Source organism: Notolepis coatsorum (assembly GCF_963971535.1).
Source record: "Notolepis coatsorum genome assembly, chromosome: 1".
Lineage (NCBI taxonomy): Eukaryota > Metazoa > Chordata > Actinopteri > Aulopiformes > Paralepididae > Notolepis > Notolepis coatsorum.
In genome coordinates this window covers 80950775-80975212 of record NC_140165.1, presented here as the reverse complement: position 1 = coordinate 80975212, position 24438 = coordinate 80950775, and the positions used below count along the sequence as shown (strand labels likewise).

The following is a 24438-nucleotide window of genomic DNA, read 5'->3' as shown; positions in this document are numbered from 1 at the left end:
CACAGTACAGGGACAAACACAGTACATGAACTTTCACAATGACGACATAGTGGGGATAATACAGAGAGAGGGAGACAACTTAGAGACAAGACAGAAAACATTTTTAAATAAATAATAATACTAAAGTATAGGTCTGTACAGATGTGAAAATGTAAGTGATGCAGGGGTTGGGGGGTCAGGAGTGTGGGTATGCAAGTTTGAACAGGTGGGTTTTGAGGTGGGACTTAAATGTTTCTACAGATGGGGCTTCTTTGATGTGTGATGGGAGTTGATTCCAGAGTCGGGGAGCAGCGGAGGAGAATGATTTGTTTTCTGTGGATTTAAGGTGGTAGTGTGGTATGCTCAGAAGGGCTAAGTTGGATGAGCGGAGTGAGCGGCAGGGAGTGTAGTGTTGAAGAAGGTTGTAGATGTAATCAGGTGCTAGGGAGTGGAGGGCTTTGTAAGTGAGGAGACAGATCTTAAAGTCAATCCTATACTTGACAGGGAGCCAGTGAAGTGAGGAGAGGACAGGTGTAATGTGGGAGAATTTGGGGCAGCGGGTGATGATGCGGGCTGAGGTGTTCTGAATTAGTTGAAGTTTATGGAGGGATTTAGATGTTGAGCCAATGAGTAATGCATTACAGTAATCTAGACGGGAGAAAATGAGGGCATGAACCAGCTTTTCAGTGTCGGATGGGGACAGTAGTGGTCTAATGCGTGAAATGTTCCTGAGGTGAAAGTAGCATGTCTTGGTGATGTTGTTGATGTGTGGTTCGAATGTTAGTTTGGGGTCAAAAAGAACGCCCAAGTTTTTCACTGTGGGGGAGGGGAGGATAGAGTGGTTGTTGATGGATATGGAGCAGTCAGGGTTTTTTCGGAGAAGGTGAGGTGTGCCCATTACAAGGATTTCAGTTTTAGTGCTATTGAGTTGGAGAAGGTTGTGGTTCATCCAGATTTTTATTTCAGAGAGGCAGGAGGAGAGGGCAATAGTAGCAGCAGTGGTGTCAGGAGGGGAGTGAATGTATAACTGTGTGTCATCGGCGTAGCAGTGGTATTGAAGACCATGTGTTCTGAAGATGTGGCAGAGGGGTAACATATAGAGGGAGAAGAGTATGGGACCAAGGACTGAGCCTTGTTGGGGGACACCAGATGTAACAGGGAAAGAAGTTGAGGTATGACTGTCCATGGTAGTGAACTGCTGTCTGTCTGATAGATAGGAGTGAAATAGGTGGAGAGCTGAGCCTATGATGCCAACTGTGTGTTCTAAACGGGAGAGTAGGATGTTGTGATCAATGGTGTCAAAAGCAGCGCTGAGGTCGAGGAGTATGAGTATGGAGAGAAAACCGGAATCTGAATCTGGTAGTGAAAGGTTAACCTATAGTGTGGTAGTGAAAGGGTTAATCGGTCGAGCTCTAGTTTTTTAATTAAGCTCTTGCCACACAGGCCACAGAGACATGGTTTTGTTCCTGTGTGAGTTTGCTGATGTGTCTTCAATGTCTGTAAAGGTCTGTAAGCATTTCCCTCACTGATCCCAGTGGTAGGGTTTCTCTCCGGTGGTCACAACAATCTTTTCTTCTCCTTGCTATGAGTCTTCATGTGTTTTGAGAGAGTAAATGAAACGCTGAAGCCTTTCCCACACTGGTCACAGTGGTAGGGTCTCTCTGCCGTGTGGATACGTCTGTGTTTAGTGAGTGTGTGTTTCCTTCCAAAAGTATTTCCGCATAAATCACAGCAGTGTGGTTTCTCTCCCATGTGCGTTTGCTGTTGATGTTTCCGCAAGTCCCCTGCGGCAGTGAATTTTCTTTCACAATGGTCACAACTATATGGTTTCTCTCCTGTGTGAATACGCTGGTGTACTCGGAAAGCATCCCTTCTGGAGAATGTACTCCTGCATAGGTCACAGTGGTAGGGTCTCTCTCCAGTGTGGATCACATAATGTACTTTGAGCTGGTATGCTGTAGGATACCTTTTCCCACACTGCTCACAGTAGTAGGGTTTCTCTCCAGTGTGGATATGCTGGTGTTTGCTGAGAGTTTCCTTTCTTGTGAAGCTGCTTCCACACTGCTCACAGTGGTAGGGTTTCTCTCTGTGGGCACGGGGGGGTGTTGTGAGCTCTCCAGTGGGATCGTACTGGTCTGGTTGGATGGAGGACTCTGTACTGCAGCTCTCACCACAGTGGCCACTCCTGTTCAGCTTGTCTCTCCCGTTCGCTCGCTGAGGTGCCATAATGACAGGGACCTGTTGACTTGAGGTACGCCTCAACTCTGAATAAGAGAGAAAGAGAAAGAGGGGGAGATGAAAGAGACAGAGAGAGAGATGAAATAGAGAGAGAGAGAGATGAAAGAGAGCGAGAAAGTGTGTGAGAAAGAAAGAAAGACTAAATAAAATATAAATTAAATGCAAAGACCAATATAAACTTTTGTTCCCTCAGTTAAATAAGAGACAGAACAACACCATAGGATCTAATACAAGTTTGGCTATGGGCAATGGTAATCCTTGTTCACTAACCAGTACGGTGCAATATATTTCTGTGTGTGTTTATACTATGTTAGCAGGCCTATAAATTACTTTATTATAGCCAATTCACACATTTATGGATTGGGCCAAATCTTCTCTTTCAAATGGCCGAGTTCAATTTGGATTTAGTATCACCAAGCATGAAGAACAGATAATGAAATCTACTGTATGTACAGTAGGTATTTTATTCTAGCAAGAGCTCCGCCATTTTAAAACTGATTTCAAATCGGATGGTTGCTAGATGCTCAAAATAGGGGAGACAAACTAATTGCGCTCCAATATATGCCAATAACGTTCAGTTTTGTGGTATATAATCCAGAGTAATAAGAAAAATAAAAAATAATAATCAGGAAGTAATTTGCTTGCAGAAAGCTAGAAGCCTTTGGGAAGTGTAGTTTAAAAAAATTCCAACGCTCATTGAAAGCTCTGGATGTCCTCTTCTCAAAATGACTACATTTACCAACAGCCGGTAATTCAAAATGGCCGATTTCCGCGACCACAACAACACATTAAAAAAAAAAAAAAAATCTCACTAATAACACTTTAACCTATTGGTAAACAAATGTATTGATGAAAATATACATTATAACTGCTGTTGTGACATGGTTATTTTTTTTATCCACCTTTTCTCCTTATTTTTCTGTTTTTCTCCCATCCCAATTTCGCCTCGCCAATTCTCCCTTCAATTCTCCCCTCCCCTGTCTCGAACGTTGCTAGACTATGCCTCCCACTGGTCGGCTGCAGTGAGGACCAAGCCTTGCATCACGTGTCCCCTCCGGTACACGAGGAGGATATGTCGCATATTTTCACCTGAACAGCGCAATCTCTCAGTGGCGAGGAGTAACGTGTGGGAGGCTCACACTGCCCCTGATACTTCCTGATTCTGCTGTACAGGCGCACCAACCGACCTGTAGGAGTCGCTGTCCACAATGTCCAATCCCCACCCACCAGCTTTCCCACCAATTGTGTAGTATGAATGACCAGCCAAACTGGTAGCAACGCAGAGAGCTGGGCTCGAACCCAGCATCTCCTGCGTTAGTGGCGAGCACCTTGCCCACTGCGCCACTTAGCCGCCCCTGTTGTGACATGGTTATGATGTTTATTCTTGAATACGTTTGAAAAACAAAACGATAATTATGTCAGACAGTCTGGGGAGCTTGATTTATGACGTGATGTCATTTGCGGTCCGGCCCCGGACCGCGCGGGCGGAAGAAGTTAAGAGTGCCCCTAGCCCCCAAAAACATATTTAAGAAGTCTTTCATTCCACATGCCATTGCTCTAATGAATGATTAATTTGAACTATGGTAATGGTTAGGTACCTGAAGCTCTGTCTGTGTTTGTGTCGTTGTGTTTTTTTTCAAAGACAAATTGACGAAAGTGAACAAATAAAAATATATACAACATTATATCTATGTGTTTAAGCTATGGAGTGTAGAGATTTGTCCAACTACTAACTGTGCACTTCTCATAGTACGTCCCTTTTTCAACTTCTGTTGAAAGTGCTCAGTGATGTTCTTTTTTTACCAAGCACCAGCAGAAGTCACTACAATTCACGATAACTCTCTACTTATGACTGATTCTGATGGTGTGGGTGTTGAAAAGGATATAACAATGAGTATACTCTCGCAGTCAGGGACATTTCATTTATTTAGGTTAGTTAGAGAAACATTTCAGAACCTTCCTGTATGATAAGCACAAAACTACCGTTGACCTTTTACAATCACTGCAAAGTGACTAGGTTAATGATACCCTCACCCCATTCAATGGGTAAAATACTTGGTTGATGATACCCTCACCCCCTTCAAGGGGTAAAATAATTGGTTGATGATACCCTCACCCCCTTCAAGGGGTAAAATACTTGGTTAATGATACCCTCACCCCATTCAATGGGTAAAATACTTGGTTTATGATACCCTCACCCCCTTCAAGGGGTAAAATACTTGGTTTATGATACCCTCACCCCCTTCAAGGGGTAAAATACTTGGTTTATGATACCCTCACCCCCTTCAAGGGGTAAAAGACTTGGTTTATGATACCCTCACCCCCTTCAAGGGGTAAAAGACTTGGTTTATGATACCCTCACCCCCTTCAAGGGGTAAAATACTTGGTTGATGATACCCTCACCCCCTTCAAGGGGTAAAATACTTGGTTAATGATACCCTCACCCCCTTCAAGTGGTAAGAGACTTGGTTGATGATACCCTCACCCCCTTCAAGGGGTAAAATACTTGGTTGGGGATACCCTCACCCCCTTCAAGGGGTAAGAGACTTGGTTGATGATACCCTCACCCCCTTCAAGGGGTAAGAGACTTGGTTTATGATACCCTCACCCCCTTCAAGGGGTAAAATACTTGGTTGATGATACCCTCACCCCCTTCAAGGGGTAAAATACTTGGTTGATGATACCCTCACCCCCTTCAAGGGGTAAAATACTTGGTTGATGATACCCTCACCCCCTTCAAGGGGTAAAATACTTGGTTAATGATACCCTCACCCCCTTCAAGTGGTAAGAGACTTGGTTGATGATACCCTCACCCCCTTCAAGGGGTAAAAGACTTGGTTGATGATACCCTCATCCCCTTCAAGGGGTAAGAGACTTGGTTGATGATACCCTCACCCCATTCAAGGGGTAAAATACTTGGTTAATGATACCCTCACCCCATTCAAGGGGTAAGATACTTGGTTTATGATACCCTCACCCCCTTCAAGGGGTAAAATACTTGGTTAATGATACCCTCACCCCCTTCAAGTGGTAAGAGACTTGGTTTATGATACCCTCACCCCCTTCAAGGGGTAAGAGACTTAGTTGATGATACCCTCCCCTTCAAGGGGTAAACTACTTGGTTGATGATACCCTCACCCCCTTCAAGGGGTAAAAGAGTGAATGTCCACACAATTACTTTACATACAGCTTTATTGTACCTTTAATTGCAAAGAATAGTGTTACCGCTCAAAATTGATTGTGGTACTTCAGTAAAACAAATAGAAGATACACACAAAAGAATACCATTCTTCAAGGCTGTAACTGGTGATTCAGTATCAATTTTGATTCATAAGAGGTCAAATAGACTGATCGGGTTTCAAGTCCCATGATCAATATATCACTAAAGCAACAAAATAATGGTTTAAAGTCATAAAGCAACAGAATAGTGGTTTAAAGTCCTGTGATCAATAGATCACTACAGCAGCAAAATAATGGTTTCAAGTCCTGAAGCAACAGCATTTGTGGTTTCAAGTCTATTCCATTTTATTCTTTTTATTACTGCCTATTTTAAAACGGAATCAAACCGTAAACAGATTATTGGGATGTTAGATCCTAATGTGAAAAACTGTGATTTGCCTTACTTTGTTGCTATATTTGTATGCTCGTTTTATGTTTTATGTCATTTTATGACTGCCGATTTAACCACTTAACACATCCTGCGCCAAAAACGAGTTTACTCGTTATTGCCCGCCAATCTAATAACGCCAACAGCGAGTTTACTCGTTTTTATGATCGTTATTTCCTTTATTCGCTATTGGCATTCATAATCCATCCAGGAAGGCTCCGGGAGCCAGCTGGACCCTGTCTGATATTGCAACGCCTCAATACTGCCGCCTGGTGGATTTCGGGCGAGTTGCACTCCACTCTAAACCGGATGTGGCGCTCAGTGCATCGGGGAAAAAGTTCCGGCAGAGCTATCTTGTTACATGGATCCAGACAAACACCTCGAGTGCATTGGATCGCTTTCGAGACGCAAGAATCAATATGCTTTCGGCGTTTATTGCGTCGTACAAATGGAAAATGGATCTAGCAGATCGAAATCAAATAATTGGAATTTTTTTCTCCAGACTCATCGGCCACAGGTAAGAGGAATCTAACCTTAATTCCAGCTCGATTATGCATTTATTTCATTGCAATCCATCTGATCAACGTATGATGTCATACTAAAGAAAGCCGTTACTGACAATCAAGGAATCATAAACGACCCCCCCCCCTTTCCTTCACGCATGATGGAGCATAATGTATAGCGATCATATGCATTCGAATTTTTTAATATAGCGTGTATAGGAACGAAACGCCAATCGATTATGTATAATATGCGTCAGGGCCTATAACTCGCGTTCTAGGAATTACTGCTCTACACTATAAAAACATACTTATATTGACGACGGTACTAACACGACAATGTATGAATGGAAGAATATAACGTTCCCACATCTGGAACGATAGATACCCGATGTTGAATGGGCCATAGTAATGTCAATATAGCTATAATATTTATAGCCCTGCAAAGAAGGTGAGCGACTCATAGGGTTACAGCACTGGCAGAGAGTGGTATAAGATGGGCAAACTGCATGGCAGACAATGTGTTAACAGGCGCCCCCAAAAGTGACCATTTTAGTTTTAGTTTTTGAGGACTGCATACTTTTTTTGCAAACCAAAATAGTATACTTTATACTTATAGCACATGCATGAGCCTGGTCTCTTTTGAAAGATAACATTCTGAAGTTCCAATATCCAGTAGTTGCAATATCCAAAAATTGGTATGGCTGAAAAAACACCATGGGTCAATAGCCTGAAGTCTTGTGTAGTACATGTCCAAATTTCATAAATATCCGTTCAGAAATGAGTGATATAGAGTGATTTTGGTCAAATGTGAAATAAAAGGTTTCCATTTTGTCATAGACTCCAATGCATTCTGCGATTATTTTACTTCCTGTTTTCGCTCGTGACTTTTCACCTAGATCCCTGATTGTCTCATCCCCACGTGGGGGATCAGTGAAAAGCCACACTCATTTGTTACACCCCTGTCCATTAATCTTCAAGATCGCCAAATTATTGACGGAGCTAGAGCGTTGGGAGTCGGGAGTGGTATTCGAAATAAATTTAAGTCTGCTAAAGACTTTGGCACACGCCTCACATATCGGCATGTAACTTGAGAACCACTGAATGGATTTTGTCGCCTGAAATGGCAATCGACAGGCAACAAATAGGGCTTTAAGGGGAGACACTGCAGGTGAATAGGGTAAAAAAATTAACTAATAGATATCACAATGAAACTTCCCCAGTTGATTACTTATATTAAGACAAGACTTTTTTGTATTACAAGTTTTCTGAAATTGTATGTTTAAATATGCAAATGAGGCATGATCTACTTAAATATGCACTAATTTGCATATAATTCCAGGACAGAAATCTGAACATTGGATAAAGCCATTTTCAAAATTATAGTTTCATTTTGTTGACATATTAGAGCCAAAGGTTATTACAGAGGGGATTTTGGATATCTCTTTTTATCACTCCATAAATCAGAAAATACTCCATTCAGTCCATTTTTATGGTAAAATTCCATATTTCGCCATGTTTTTAGGAATAAAATGTGAGATAAATCAGGGTATGAATGCGATATCAACAAACCCTTCTGTAAATACCTTCAGAACATAGATATGAATAGAACTGGAAGGTTTGGTGTATGTGAGTGCTACTGAAGTGGAGATTTCTGGCTCAGAGTATGAGGAAAAACTCTTAAAACTCATTTTTGGGAAAACGCCTTCAAAGTTCTGTATTGTAAAATGCCATACTTTTTTTTTTTTAAACAGATATTTACAAACACAATACCTAATCAAACCATTAGTAATAGACAACCTAAACACATGCCTGATAACTGAATAATAATAATAATGATGTTATTGAACTGAACAGAACAGTGTAGTACAGTGTAGTACCCCCTAATAGGCAAAAAATATTTGAATAGATATCACTATGAAACTTTCCCAATTTGTTATATACATATAAACTAAGAAAAAATATATTGCAAGTTTTCTGAAATGTATGTTTATATATGCAAATGAGGCACTTCCCCATTAAATATGTGCACATTTATGGATGCAATAAGGCAAAATGATGTAAAATAAACAACTAAATGTGTGTTATTGACGTTTTATTGTCACTAGTTTCATAGAAGACATGTTTAGGAAGCAAAATATAACAAAATCTCAAAATCAACAAAAAAAGTATATTTGACTATTCACCTGCAGTGTCTCGCCTTAATTCTACATATATATATATATTATATATATATATATATATATATATATATATATATATATATATATATATATATATATATATATATATATATATATATATATATATATGTAGAATTAAAGCCCTATTATATATATTGTATTAAAAGAAATGCACACCGAGCCGCTAGAGGTCGGCAAAGTGGCACGTCGCGAATCGTCCTCAAGAGGGCCCACATATGGGCCCTTGGATGTTAAGAGGTTTAATGTTGTGTTTCTTTTTCAAATGTAGCCAAGAGTAAAGACCTTAACCCTATCAAAACAGCAGTCAAAGTGTATATTTTCATTTTTACCGATGTTTTTAAGATTTACCGAAAATAAGAATTTATCGAAAAAAATGCTAATTATTAGTGCTGTCAGGCGATTAAAAAAGGTTATCTAATTAATTACAGGATTTGTAATTAATTAATCTAATTAATCGCATTTTAATCGCATAACCATTTTATGCCTGATATTCTATATTCTATAATCATATTTCAAATTGCATGTGTCCGGATGGAAGAATTCAGTACTGTAACTACAAAACCTTCTGTTTAATCATCTTCCATCTATTAATTTGCTTAGATTTTTCAGGTCTGGTCAATTTAAAGATTTACCTCTGTAAAGATAAAAAACTTTTTTATTGATATTCTCATTTGGTTTACAATTACAATTCAATCAATCATTGAATTGATTGATCGAATGAAAATTGTATTAACAGATTGCAGAATGGGTACAATACAGTACGGCTCAATACACACAATTGTTAAGGTTGTGCAGACCAGAGAAAGACTTTCATCTTGTTTACATCAGGGTCCCCCATTTTTGTAAGTAAGGGTGCAACTTGCACCGTGCAATCCATTCTTTGTGGATCTAGCCCACAGTATTCCTGACACTGGGAATACATTTCCTGAGATCCATAGATGTCCCTAGAATCAGATACCAAGAACATGCAAATGGACATATTAAAGAAAAGTCTGTAAATGTGTATTCTACGTTCTTATGGAATGAATGAGATACAAAACAAACAAAAAAACTTTTTTTTGTAATAAATTTTGAGTTAATTTTCATAACGCGATAATTTGCTGTGTAATTAATTAATCTAATTAACGCGATAAACTGACAGCCCTACTAATTATATCTCTTTTATTGTAAAACCGCAAGGAAATGACTAAATCCAGATTTAACACTGCCATTGGAAAGGGGAGCCTTTTCCCTATCCATAGATGTATGATTTGGCCATAATAAGGTCAAGTTCAAGGTCAAGGTCAGGTTCAAGTTTATTTGCGGACGATGCTGCACTCATGGTCTCCCATCAGGACAAAAGAGAAGTAGAGAGGTCACTCAGTCTAGAGCTTGTCAAGATCAGTCATTGGCTGGCCGAAAACAGGTTATCCCTACACCTGGGTAAAACCGATGCTATCCTTTTTGGCTCGGCCATACGACTTAAGAGGTCTCCTGGGTTCAAGGTAGTGGTAGGAGACATCGAGTTAACAGCAAAGGAGGAAGTCACATACTTAGGATGTATTTTGGACAACACCTTATCAGGGGTGAGCATGGCACAAAAGGTGGTCACAAAGATCAATCAGAGAATAAAATTTCTCGGTAGAGTGTCCACCTATATTAACAGGTCAGCAATGGAAGTCCTGGCAGGGGCACTGATCCAATGTCATTATGACTATGCATGTTCCTCCTGGTACACTGGCATCACAGTAGCACTGAAAGGTAGGCTACAGACAGCTCAGAACAAATTAGTTAGAATGATTTTAAAACTCCATCCCAGGACTCACCTTACACAGACACATTTTAACAGCCTCAAATGGCTCAGGGTCAGGGACGTGCACAGGACTTTAGAGGGGCAGGTGCTCAAAGGCTGAAAAGGGCACTACACTTGTGTATATATATTAAGCGAGCGCGCTTAGCGCGCGAGCGCGATTTGTAAGGGCCCTTTTCGGGCGGGGGGCCCCCTTTTTATGCTTTTTGGGGGGTTTTGGTGATCAAATATTGAATATTGAACTATAATAATCAGTGCAGGAGCTCACTTATCCTTGAAAGACACTTTTATCACTGACTTAAAAGGCCCATACATCTCCATAAATGTTCAGGGGGGAGGGAATAAGTGCTTACCCTACAGACCCCAAGAAGTGCTGTATATTCTGTATTGTTTAATATAAATGCATTTTTTATTCCAATCCCGATTTGTATTTGAGATTCCCAAATCCCATCGGACTTGACTTCTTTGTGTCCCTCAATGAGTGTAATACCAGCATTCAACAACGGTTTCTATCATGATCATCATCACCACCCACGCTATGCATAAAATATATAGGTCCGCGGAGAGGCATGCTGAGGAGGCCGTGCAAACTGCAATGGAATATGGGGCATCTCTCTCTCTTTACCTAATATTTTGATTCTATCCTGACATTTTTCAGTTGGAAGGGCAGTCTATATGCGTAACAGTAGAAAAAAAAAGGGCACTTTTTTGATGAGGCTCAAAAAGGCAGGTGCTCAGGCACCCCTTGGCCTCTATGTGTGCACGTGCCTGCTCAGGGTTGAGGAGAGGGTCTCTCAAATAAAACTCAACATAACAGGATACTCGGGAATACTGTCCCTCAGTACCTCAGTGGATATTTTAACATGGTAAGGGATGTACACGGACACGCCACCAGGGGGAGCCCTACAGACATCGTCCCAGTGAGATGCAATAGGAAAATAGGCCAAAACGCATTCCTATATTCAGCAGCAGTACAATGGAATAGCCTACCAATGGAGTTGAAGACCATAAGCCCCTTCTCCACTTTTAAATTAGCTATAAAGAGGTGGATCATAAGTAGCAGAAGCTGGGAGTAGTGAACAAAGGGTTTTAATATGTGTTTTTTATTCTTTTATTGTCTATAAAATGGAATATTATTGTATGTATTTTTTTGTTTTTATACCACACATCCTGACATACAGACACTACAAACACCCACGTCCACACACCAGTACATAAATCCACTGACACCAATGATGAAGGACCACAATGGAAACAAGCCTATGGCTTTATTGTGTTTTATGAAATCCTATTGGTAAATGGAGAAAATGTATACCTGTTTTCATATTGTGATCCAATGTATATGTGTGATTTTCCATTCTAAACCAATAAACTATTCAATTCAATTCAATTCAAAGGTCAAATATGAATTTATAATTCAAATGGATTATAATTTATTACTGTATCTACAAAGTCTTCTGTTTAATAATCTTCCCTTTATTCATTGGCTTAGATTTTTTTTACATTTACTCTCAAGAAGGTGCTGAATGAGCTCAGTGAGCGAGCTCGGTTCCAGCACAATTGAAACATGGTGTTATTCACCGGGACAGATGCAAAAACAAATCATAATTTATATTCTCCTTTTTTTCATTACAATTTACTCAAGCCTAGTAACAGACACAATATTTCTGACACTGGGAATACATATCCCCAGGTCCCTAGATGTTCCTAGACCAAGAACATGCTAATTGACCTTGTAGAAGTGGAGCAATCTTCCATTTACTTGGGCATGTACCTTTAAGCGGAATTTCTGAAAATAGGGCTACAGCTTAACCCTTTCTGCGCCAACAACGAGTTAACTCGTGTTAGCCCGCCAATCGTTAAGCGCCAACAACGAGTTAACTCATTGTTATGATCGTTATTTCTTTTATTCGCTATTGCCATTCATAATTCATCGGGGCAGCCTGTGCAGGCTGTTCTGAGTGTGTCTGAGATCGCAGACGGTCAATACCGCCTTGCGGCCGCTATTGCACTCCATTTGAAACGATGTAGTTTGTTTTCTGGGCCGAGCTGAGCCGTGCAGGTGGGGTTTAAATACTCTGGCAAGACAAACGCTTACAACGATGCATCAACTAGGCCCCCCCCCTCGTTCATATGCAATGCCGGATAACGTGGGACGGACTACCGCGACCAGTACTTGGAATGGTGATCAGATAATTGGATTATTCTTTTTGCATTACATCAGAGACAAGGTAAGGACTATATATATCCAATCTTGCGTTGATCCGATATTTTGATCCCGTGATCGAAGCCTGTCTGTGTGGAATGTGGAATCTAACCCTAACTAACCTTACTGTCATGCACTTGTCCTAATAAACTAACCTACACTGTAGCACTCAACACTTTGATGAACATTGTTACTCAGCTGATAGAGTTGTGCCCTTCCTGATGACTTGTCGTACAGAACTTGTAAGTCGCTTTGGATAAAAGCGTCAGCTAAATGACTAAATGAATGTGTGTGTGCTGTGTCCCGTTGGTCATCATCACGGCACAGATGGGCGCCCGCTCTAAACCACATTTCATGCTTGCATGAGGAAGGATAATACCGATAATCTAGCGTTGATTTCAGGATGATTCGATAATCAGGCGAAAAATGACAACCTGATAAGTGGATTTCACTAAAGGGCTTACCCTAAACAGCACAGGGCGTACCCTAAACGTAGGGGTGGATGGTATAAACAGTATACGGTACAAACGCTATGAATTTGCACTACGGTATGGATTTTGACTATACCTAGAGCAGCTCTAAAGTAGCAATGACATGTCATTAACGTTACTTGACGATTCACTCAATGTTTGCAGTGGTCGTTGCATAGTGTTTAATTGTACAGAGTTTTTCTCCACTTGCTCACGGAACTTGCCATATAGTTTTGGCATTTCAATTTGGCTAAGGAGGATGAGACGAGACTTGCTTTAGCGCAGCAACGGGCTAACGTTAGCCGCTAAGCTAACTCACGTTAGCCGATAACTAACGTTCAAACGTGACTCCGCGGCACCAGTTCCATTAGTCTGTGTTGACAATGACATCCTGGTGTGACATCATCAACTACGGCAACTTAGGACTCTCAAACCTCAACCTCAAACCTATTACATCATGCTATCTCGCTCTCTCTCTCTCTCTACGTTGTCAAACATGTACACTAAAGTTAAGTTATGTTGGAGTTTTATTGTGTTTGAGTTGTTTGAGGGAAAGAAACCTCCTGTCCTGCTGTAGTTTTTATTTTCACTTTGTGCCGCTTGATTTTATTGTATTTCATGAAAAAAGTGTTTTTCACAGATGGAAGTAACTTGAGAAAAGGTTTTGCATTTTTCTATTGCAGTTTTGCACAATAAATGTTCTTAAAATACCTCTGTACTATGTGAAATATGTCCTAGTAATACAAGAGTACAGTAATAGCTGCCATACCAGTGTTTTACCCCTTCAAAAGCATTTATATAGAAATCTTAAGATAAATTAATATACAGTGATATACCGTTACCGTCTATGCTTAAAATTATACCGTGATATACATTTTAGACCATACCGTCCAGCCCTACCTAAACAGCACAGGGCTTACCATAAACAGTACTATAGGGGCACAGCACCACTATGACAACACACCAGCGCCACCATGTGTTTTAAAAGAAATATATATATTTTGTGTATAGCTGGTTATGGACTGTTTATTTAATTTATTTTTGGAGCGAAAGCTTGTGACCAGCTTAGGAACAGACACATCATTGTCTAATATGTTATTGCTTTGTCCTCTGTGTGTGTGTGTGTGTGTGTGTAGTACCGCGGTACTAGAGTGTTCGAAATGATACTATACAGGATAGATTTTAAGGTTCTCCTATTTGTTTTTAAAGCCCTTAATGGTCACACACCCTCCTACATCTCAGACCTCCTATCCCCCTATTCCAACACCAGGTCCCTCAGGTCAGCCGATCAGAGGCTCCTGACAGTCCGGATGTCTAACCTCAAGCTCAGGGGGGGCCGTGCCTTTGCTATCGCAGCCCCTGAACTGTGGAACAGCATCCCCACCTCCATTAGGCTCGCCCCCTCGATAGATGCCTTCAAATCGAGGCTCAAAACCCACTTCTACCTACTAGCCTTTCCCGTTCACTGACTCATGCCCTGTTTTTCTATGTGTTTGCCTGTGTGCCCTCCCATAAAACGGAGTGTGATTGTTGTCTATATGTATCTTGTGTATTTACCCTCTGTACAGCACTTTGGTTGACACGCGTCATGTGAAATGTGCTTTATAAATAAATTTGATTGATTGATTGATTGATACTGCGTTTGGGAAAAAACGGTACATTTCTTTTTCTTTATTCATTTATGCATGCGAATGCCTTCCTATTGGAGCACAGCGGTGTCAGTGGTGACGTTGCGCTAGTTTACCAATAATCAATAAAGATCCTCACTGCGATTAGTTAGTTATCATAACCATCGGCAATCGCAGTGAGGATCTTTATTGAGTAACGTTAGCTAGCTAGCACATTTTGCATAGAGTAAACTCGGCTAACGTTAGCTTATATAGCTAGCGAACTATAATTCTAGTTAAAGCTAGCTAGCTAACGTTAATCAATAAAGATCCTCACTGCGATTGCAGATGGTTGTGATAACTAACGTTACGTGCTACAGTAGCTCCTATCAGTACTGTAGTCATGCCATTGATGCCAACATTCGTTGGACGAGCTATGCTAGCTCTCGTGACTACAGTTCCTTATACAAGCATTAGAAAATGTCCACAATGCTATTCGCAAGAATAGAAAATTAATTGAAAAGCCTAATAAAAGCCTTTGAACTTTCGGGCTCAGCCTTAGTATAATGACAACATGACCTCAAAGACAGAACACAGTACAACAGACATGGTACAATGACAACATGACCTCACATACAGAACACAGTACAACACACATACTACATAGTATCGATAATCTAGCGTTTATTTGAAAACGATTCATAAATAGGCCGAAAAATTACTGTTTTTTGTGTATTCCAGAATATACCAGTAAAGGCCGTTTATCACAGAATCTTTATATTTTCCTGAAACTTTCAAGAAAACAAGGGTTTTTCAAAATGGTATAAAACGGAAATGAACCGATTAAAAAACAATCCGTTTCGACAATGTTGACTGCAAACAAGTCATTGATAAGCGATGGCCAGATTAGACATAATTTAAGACATAGTTTATGCATTCACAACACTATCATTGAAGTGGGTGCTGGCATTCAACCTTGTTTTGAGACGGGGACCAGTGGCAACCAAAGTGTTAATCATCAGTTGGAGCAGGGTGTCTTACAGGTATTAGTAAATTCAGATTAAGACCTTTTAATGCCACGGTGTAATTACATTTAAGTTTCTTTTTTTATATAAAGAAAATAAAACTTGCGGTCATAAGCAGTAGCCTATCGGTTACATTTTTTAAGCTGATGATTCGTTACATCCCTACAGTCAGGGCCGCCTCAGGGGGTGTGCGAGCAGTGCGGTCGCACAGGGCCTCGCGGGAAGTGCAACGTTTATAGCTGCGGAAAACGTTTATTTTGTACATTATCTAACGTTAACACGAACCTAAACTAACGTTACAACTAACCTAAAGTTAGTTTAGGTTCGTGTTAACGTTAGATAATGTACAAAATAAACGTTTTCCGCTGCTATAAACGTCGCACTTTTATTTTGACAACCCCAGAAAGGAAGTCATTATATATGCTTTACCATCCTGATCTGTGTCAGCTCCGGTTAGCTCAGAGCGTCCGGTATAACAATACCAGCCATTGGATTACTGTTTTCTAAATTGGGGAGGCTTTTAATCGTCAAGGTAAGAGGATTTCAAGTCATGGTATCCATAAACTTTGATCGGTTCGGATCCTTTGAATGAATGAGAATGTCAACAATCACGACGACACGTTGAAATCACTGGCTGCGCTCAGAGAGGAGTGGTTGGGCAAAAAAATAGTTCAGAGTATATTTGCTTATAAAACGTAATTGTCTAATTCAATTATTTTTTATTTCTCCACGTGGTGAATACACAGGTCACAACATGTTTACATGAACGTTTTGGAGTTGTATTTGGAGTGTATTCTGCAATCTGTTAATAAACTTTTCAATCAATCAATCAAACTATACACTGTAAGGCTCCGGCCCCGCCTCACTTCCAGTGATGAAGCTAAGCTATGCTAACGGACCGACTGTTCCCTAAGCTAAATGCCCGCACAGAGACAAAAAAGGTATGTATCTTCTTGTCTAACTCCAGGGAAGATGTTAAATAAGCTAATTTCCCAAAATGTTGGAGTTTTCCTTTAACAAGCCCTTTATTAGTTGAATCAGGTGTGCTGGTGGTGGAATTTAACAAATACATGGAACGGCTGGGGTGCTTCGAGGAGAGGATTGGGAACCACTGCTCTAACACACACACATACATGCTCTCTCTCTAACACACACACACAGACATGCTCTCTCTCTCTAACACACAAACACACATGCTCTCTCTCTCTCTCTCTTTCTAACACACACAGACATGCTCTATATCTCTCTCTAACACAAAATGACATGCTCTCTCTCTCTATCTTTCCCTCTCTTTCTAACACACACACACACATATACATGCTCTCTCTCTAACACACACACACAAACAGACATGCTCTCTCTCTATCTCTCTCTTTCTAACACACATAGACATGCTCTATCTATCTCTCTCTCTTCAATTCAAATGGGCTTTATTTCACATTCTTGTATTTCTCCCAGTAGGTATGGGAGTTTTGAGTTATTGTCCATGTTTTCAAAGTCTCTTTGGGTGTTTGCAATTTGTGGGAAGTATATGTCTTGGTATAGTGGGCAGGTTGTTAAGAAGTGGAGCTCGGTTTCCACCTCATCTTGTGTGCAGTGGGTGCATAGTCTGTCTTCGCTTGGGAGCCAGGTCTGCCTATGGCGGCCTTTCTCGATGGCTAGGCTGTGCTCGCTGAGTCTGTACCTAGTCAAGGATCTTCTTAGTATTGGGTCAGTCACAGTGCTCAGGTATTCTGCCACTGTGTACTCTCTGTTTAGGGCCAAATAGCATTTCAATTTGCTCTGGTTTTGGGTTGTTTCTTTCCAGTGTGTCTCTCTTTCTCTCTCTCTCTCTCTCTCTCTCTCTCTCTCTCTCTCTCTCTCTCTCTCTCTCTCTCTCTCTCTCTCTCTCTCTCTCTCTCTCTCTCTCTCTCTCTCTCTCTCTCTCTCTCTGGCCTTGCTCTGGTGGAGGGTCAGGGGCATTGCCGGGTCTATATATATTAGAGGTGGGCATAGATTAATTTTTTTAATCTAGATTAATCTATCTGCAATCCTGGATTTAATCTAGATTAATCTAGATTAAAATGGCTAAAAAAAAAAAAAAAAAAACTGCCGAAGGCATTCAAAATATGTGTGTTCTACCCAAATAATTACCAGAAGTAAGTCCTTACTTTTTCTTTCCTCCTTATGTTTCTCAGGCCAGGTGGCCCATTACACCATGAGCCCATCTCCCGTTTCCAAAATGCATTACAGACTGTTTGAAAAAGCTGTTTTGCTATGATAATTGGTAATGAAATATCAAAATAATGTTCAATAAGATGTACTTGTGTTTAATAAGTTGTTTTATTCAGAAGTTAACACAAATAAATAATATTACCAGTACAGTACAGTATCTAGCACACTCTCAGGAGCAAAACAGAAAGAATCATTTCAAACTTGAACTATGTGACATGGCTTGAATCAACTGCTCCAGTGGAGTTGCTCAGTGGCCAATGGTGTCAACTGTGGTTGTACTGGGCAGCTCCCAGGTGTGAATGGAACTGTATGAATGTGAAGCAGGGCGTTCCTGAAAAAGAGCATCTGCGCTCAGCGAACCTACCCTGGGTAAATAAAGGTAAAAAAAAAAAAAAAACATTTTTTTTTTTTTTTAGATTAATGCGTTAATTATATTATCGCGCGATACTAGTACAGCGTTAACGCAGCACGTTAATGCCGTTAACGGCACAGAAAATATATAGTCAGTGTATTGCGTGAATAAAATAAAAAAATATATATATATATAATTTTTTTTTTCTTTGAGCATATAGATGCTTTCACTCTACGTGTGAGAGTGCTTGGCTATACCTACCAAGAGAGACTGGTCATTTTAAATAAAACGTTTTTTTTTTAATATAAAACATTTCAGTTTAGGGGGCGCTATGCAACCACATAGTCTGCATATGGCAAGAAACGGCCCTGTGACTTAATACATTTGTTTGTTAAATTGTTAATTGTAGCTCAGCAAATGGCCGACTTGTTTGCGTGATCTGGCTGGATTATCAAAACTTTGAAACCCAAGAAATATGGGCTGGTTAGTTTATGTTGAGAATGTTAAACTCTAATATTAATGCAATGTTGTCAGTGCTTTTTGCTGTGGCACAAACAACATTATGCCAATTACATTGGTTGTTTATGTTTATAAGATTGTTTCATAATCATTTACAGAACTTTTATTACTTTATTCATGTTTACACATTATTTATTCATGCCTAGGTAATTGTAGTTCATACTCTTCAATCCCTGTGTGTCAAATGCAAGGAAGCTTCCTATATAGGTAGCATTTATAGGTAGGAAGTTTAAGTTTTAGGCTGTCACAAACAGGTAGCATGCAGTAGGATTCAATGTTGTTCAACCAAAGTATTGGCTTCTGCTGTGTCAATACAAACTGAATTCTCTACAGAAAGCTGCTTTTAAACACAAAGACTTGCCTCTGACTGGTGATAGCTCCATTAGCAGAGGCAAGCCCACAGTGTCACTGAGTGAAACTAAACAGAATTTTAGATTTAAGATTTACAACAACAAATAGATTTGTTGTTATAGACAAAGGTTCACTTACTTTCAGCCACTGTTACTGAGGTCAGTGTAGCTTCCCTTCTGCTGTGCGAATACAATGGGCTAGCATAGGCTACCATTAGCAATAGCATAGGCTACCATTAGCAATAGCACATAGGCTACCATTAGCATAGCATAGTATACCAGCTACTAGCTGGTAAACCCGACCTCAAAATACCACAGGCCAGAAAATAAATCGGGAGCGAAGTAATGTAAAAAGACATGAAATTACTTTATTGGCTTTGTTATGACACTACCCTACACAAGTTGCAATATGCATGCAATAATAGACTGAATATATGTTGTGTATTGATAGAATACAGTGTTTCCCCTATAAATAGAAAACATAGATACATAGAACATACTAACTGTCTAACACACACAAATCGCGTTCAGTCGGTTCCCGACTGGTCGGGAATTTGTCATGTGACAGAATGACTAGGGATGAACGAACGCACGACAACGGGGAGATATCTGGTGACCCCTCCCGAAAGGTGAGTTGAGTCGTGGGGGCTCCATGTGGCTTGTCTGATCAAGACAAATGATTGTGTTTGTATTGTAAAGTTGAGCTGGCATGGCACCACAGCACGAGCCGCGGACCAGAGACCAGATAACATAATGCTATGCTACGTTTTATCAGTATATCCATACTAATGTTAAGTAGCTAGCTAGCTACCGAACTTGTGGCTATAGAGGCTATAAAGAGTGTATGGTTGATGGCTAACGTTAGTAGCTACTGCTAGTAGCAATAACGTTAGTTAAGCTGTGTTTTGGACTTTTGGTACAACTTAGCCACCTAGTGCAAGCTAACATTAGTTGTGATTTGTGAGTTTATGTCCTTGGAGCTGTGTGCGCATGAGAGAGAACTAACATTAGCTCAAAGTGAAAAGACAGGGGCAGCTAAGTGGTGCAGTGGGCAAGGCGCTCGCCACTAACGCAGGATATGCTGGGTTCGAACCCAGCTCTCGGCGTTGCTACCAGCTTGGCTGGTCGTTCATACTAACACAATTGGCAGTGTTAGAGGGTGGGAAAGCTGGTGGGTGGGGATCGGACGTTGTGGACAGCGACTACTACAGGTCGGTTGGTGCGCCTGTACAGCAGGATCAGGAAGTAACGGGAGCAGTGTGAGCCTCCCACGCGTTACTCCTTGCCACTGAGAGATCGCGCTGTACAGGTGAAAAGATGCGACGGCTGCCTCCTCGTGTACTGGAGGGGACACGTGATGCAAGGCTTCGTCCTCACTGCAGCCGACAGTGGGAGGCATGGTCTAGCAACGTTCGAGACAGGGGAGGGGAGAATTGAAGGGAGAATTGGCGAAGCGAAATTGGGATGGGAGAAAAATAGAAAAATGAGGAGAAAAAGTGGATAAAAAAAAAGAACTGAAAAGACAGATTGGCTAGCTAATGCTTGTCTAACTAGCTAGCTAACATTTGTCTAGCTAACGTTAGCTAAGACAGTGTATCGTGTTGGTTAGTCCGATCATAGCCATAGCTGTACCACGGCAGCTCCCGTAGACACTGTCTTAGCTAATGTTAGGTAGCACTAGGTGGCTAAGTTATACCATAACGCAGCTTAACTAAAATTATTGCTACTAGCAGCAATATTAGAGCATGTGTGTGTGTGGGCGCAACTTGTTTGTTAGTTATGAATAAACTCTTAATATCAAATGGTAACTCGAGTATATTATTGCTGTTAAGATGCGTTCTAAAAATAGATTTTCCTCCATGAGCAATCGCTCAAAATCCCTATCTCTTAGAGCGGTACAAAGATGGCTAGACCTGCTGACATCCAAAGTGTTAAAATACCTCACTTTATTATGGTAAAGGAAAATCACAGATTGGGGCTTAATGGAAAGAATGAGAGGAGGGAAAGCTATGGACACATAGACAGAGACAGACTGCAACAGAGGAAAGACAACAAGAGAAAATAAAGACAATAAAAAGAAAAGTAACATACTGATATCCTGATGGTCTGTGGGCTCCTCCTTCAGCCCAGTGGAAATATCCATGGTTGGGTCTAGTGTGTCCTGAGCCTCTTCTTTCTTAATCATCAGTAGGTCGCTGGGTGGATCTGGAGCAGAGGGAGACAGCAACTAAGTACTTACAGTAGCATGGAAAAGTATTTGGCCACTTTCTGATTTCCTCTGTAATTACATCCTCCTTCCTATTGACCCAATTTGTCTAGTGTGTTCATTAGACAGGTGAAATCCTCTTTAAGTGCCTCTGTGCCTGTTTTCTTAGGCAGTTAGCCTCACTGGTATGCGCGCCATTAGCGTTAGCCACACTTATAGGCCTCTTTGCTTTTGGAAAGAGTGACATTTTTTTTAATATATTGTGCATTCGACTAAGAGGTTGGCAGTCAACTACGGCTCCTTTCGATTGATTAGTAGACTATTCGACTAGTCGTGGTCAGCCCTAGTACCGGTAATTTGTAATCAGATGTTATTTGACTTGCCACAAATCTCACCCCACTTAGGCCCTGTCCACACGAACGTGGGGTGTTATGTAACCGTGATTTAATGTGCACAGTTGCACTGTTCGACCACACGCAACCGGGGTTTTGGAACACTGCAACCGTGGTCTTTTAAAACTGGAGTCCAGGGTGAAGTTTTGCGCGCATCCCAGTTGCATTGGTTGCGTGTGGACATAGTAACCGAGATTATTTCCAGTGTTTACAGCAGAGCTGTCCCAAGTAGCTGCGGCTCATGTGTTGTCAAGTTATTGTTATAAGGAACCCAGTCCAAACTACAACAGTCTGCATCCCCTTAACAATTGTTTGTATTGAGCCGTATTGTATTGTACCCATTCTGCAATCTGTTAAATAACGTTTTCATCCATTTATTCTAGTAGCGTTAACGTTACTACGTTAATGTACGCTAGCCTCAAATGCTAACGATCTATATGGAAAATGCCAATCACATTAGCATGTAGCTAACAACATCAGAGATCTTTTTGTGAGACTAAACTCTCCACTCTTGGTGGTAAATTGTGTTGATGTTGGTTTTGTTTCATCAACAAATGAGGCAGAACACACAGTGAATGTATCCTTTTTTGTTTCTTGCACTTTTATTGCACTTTGTTTCTTGCTGAAAAATAAATGCTATGTTGCTAATGTTTTAGTGTGATTTAAAGATGGTGACTTTCTGTTTTTGAGTAGGACGTAGAGTGACTCGTTCAACCCTTCTGATTGGTTGAAATGGCCTTCATGTTTGAACTACATCACCACCTACTGCTTTGGCATTGTACTACATGTATATACATCACTCAGTGCGATATTTTTAATTTTTTATAATAATTTAAAAAAAAAACAGTGTCAAAAATACCCGTGATCGTGTGGACTGGGCCTTATTGTCTAGTGATTGATTCCGTATTTACAGGTGAAAACTGACCTGAGGAACAGGCTGCAGGGAGACCATCTGGCCGCTTGTATGCGTCTCAGCATCAATGGGCCCCCTACCAGTGAATTCCCTACCAAAGAGCCCTGGAGCTTTTCTTTCAAAAGCCCAGGGCCCTCATTTATCAATTTTTCTTAGAAAGTATTCTATTTTCATACGTAAGCACAGAATTTAGAATGTGTGCATGCACACAAAAAAACGAGATTTATCAACCGTGCGTACACGGGTCCTACGCTCCTCCATGTTGATAAATACCTCTTTGTTCTACCGTCAATGCTCATGCATGATTATCCATATATGGTCATGAAACACCCCCCATGGGATGTGAAATAATGGACTGACCCGAGCGGAACTCTGAGAAACTTCACAGGAGATTGTTCACTGAGGCGCTGTCGAATCAAGAAGACACAACCAGTGTTATGGGATAAATAAAAGGCTGACTTGTACACGGTGATGTCAGATATCAACGGCTCCCTAAGACCATTGCTGCAATTCTGCCTGGACAGCTCAAAATACTAATAAAGACCGTTCGTTGACCACTGTTTGGCGTTGGTGTGTCATTCTAAAAGTGCTGGAATATGAATGCCTTTATTCGTTTTGTTCTCATATCATATTCATATTCATATAATAGTTTACTCTATCAGCATACCAGCATGTAATACGTTCTGATTGTGTATCTACCTCAACTCCTTATTATTTTGGCATAGATTGCAGAAATACGGGAACGTTTTGATTTATATTAAAAGGCTTTGACATTGTAAAACTAAATACGTGGAATTCTGTAAGCATAATACAAGTCATATCACCCACACAATATATGCTCTGTGTCCAGAGCATGTATGCTTTTCATTCATTTAAGACACATTATTGCAAGGGTTCTCATTGCAATGCGTTTTTTATTCTTTCTTATACAGTAGGAAGGGGGAAGAACACTATATCGTGGGTGTTCATATGACTTGTATTCTGCTTACAGCTTCGAAATTCCACTTGTTTCGTTTAACGTAAAGCCTTTTAAATATAATCAAAACGTTCCTGTGTTTCTGCGGTCTGTGCACAAAATAATAACGAGTTGAGCTACGTGGAGCGCAGTCAGTCAGTACACCCCGTATATTCTGATAACGCTATATAAACCATGCTGCATTCATTCGGAGATAAAGACCTATTATTCCAAATGCTATTTATAGGGTTTTGACCATAATTACACTACTGTTGCTATTTTACAATGAACTATGAATGTAGCCTATGCCACTGAGACTTCTTAGGTGTAACGTGCTGTTGTAGTGTTATGATTTGTGTATGTTAGACAGTTCTATGTATCTATGTCTATGTTTTCTATTTATATTATCTATTAAATCATCTATATCTTAGTTCAATACAAATAGTGTACATTTTCTTAAGTGTTGAGGCATGTCATTAATCTTGACATTTACCCTGATTACAACTACACTGCAAAAAATGTAATCGTATCAAGTGAAAATAGCTTGTATTTGGTACAATAAATCCAATATTGAGTAGAATTATCTTATCCCACTGGCAGATAATTTAGCTTTTTTCTGATTTTTGTCAATGTAATCTTGTTTTAAAAAAACAAGATTAACATTTTCTTAAAACAAGATTAAATTGACCAAAATCAAGAAAAATAATAAGCCAAATGATCTGCCAGTGGAATAAGAGAATCCATGATAATTCTACAAAATATTGGATTTATTGTACCAAATACAAGATATTTTCACTTGATAAGATTTAATTTTTTGCAGTGTACAAATATGCAGCTACCTGGGCCTCCAGAGCACTTCTAGTGTCAGTGGACACACCAAAAACATCCTAGCAAATTCACACGCACATGACT

The 24438-nt window shown here is 40.3% G+C and overlaps 1 protein-coding gene across 1 annotated transcript in view; it reads right to left on the bottom strand.

Annotated features, from left to right (window-relative positions):
* Positions 1-24438, bottom strand: part of LOC311239772 (uncharacterized protein) — a gene marked incomplete at its 3' end in the record, with an annotated part of 83443 nt that overhangs the window by 16128 nt on the left and 42877 nt on the right. Inside the window, exons 4-5 of the mRNA XM_084328204.1 lie at positions 21152-21265; positions 1946-2243 (exon numbers count right to left, since the gene is read on the bottom strand). Of these exons, the coding sequence (XP_084184330.1) occupies positions 1946-2243; positions 21152-21265 (412 nt within the window). The remainder of the gene's footprint in view (positions 1-1945; positions 2244-21151; positions 21266-24438) is intronic.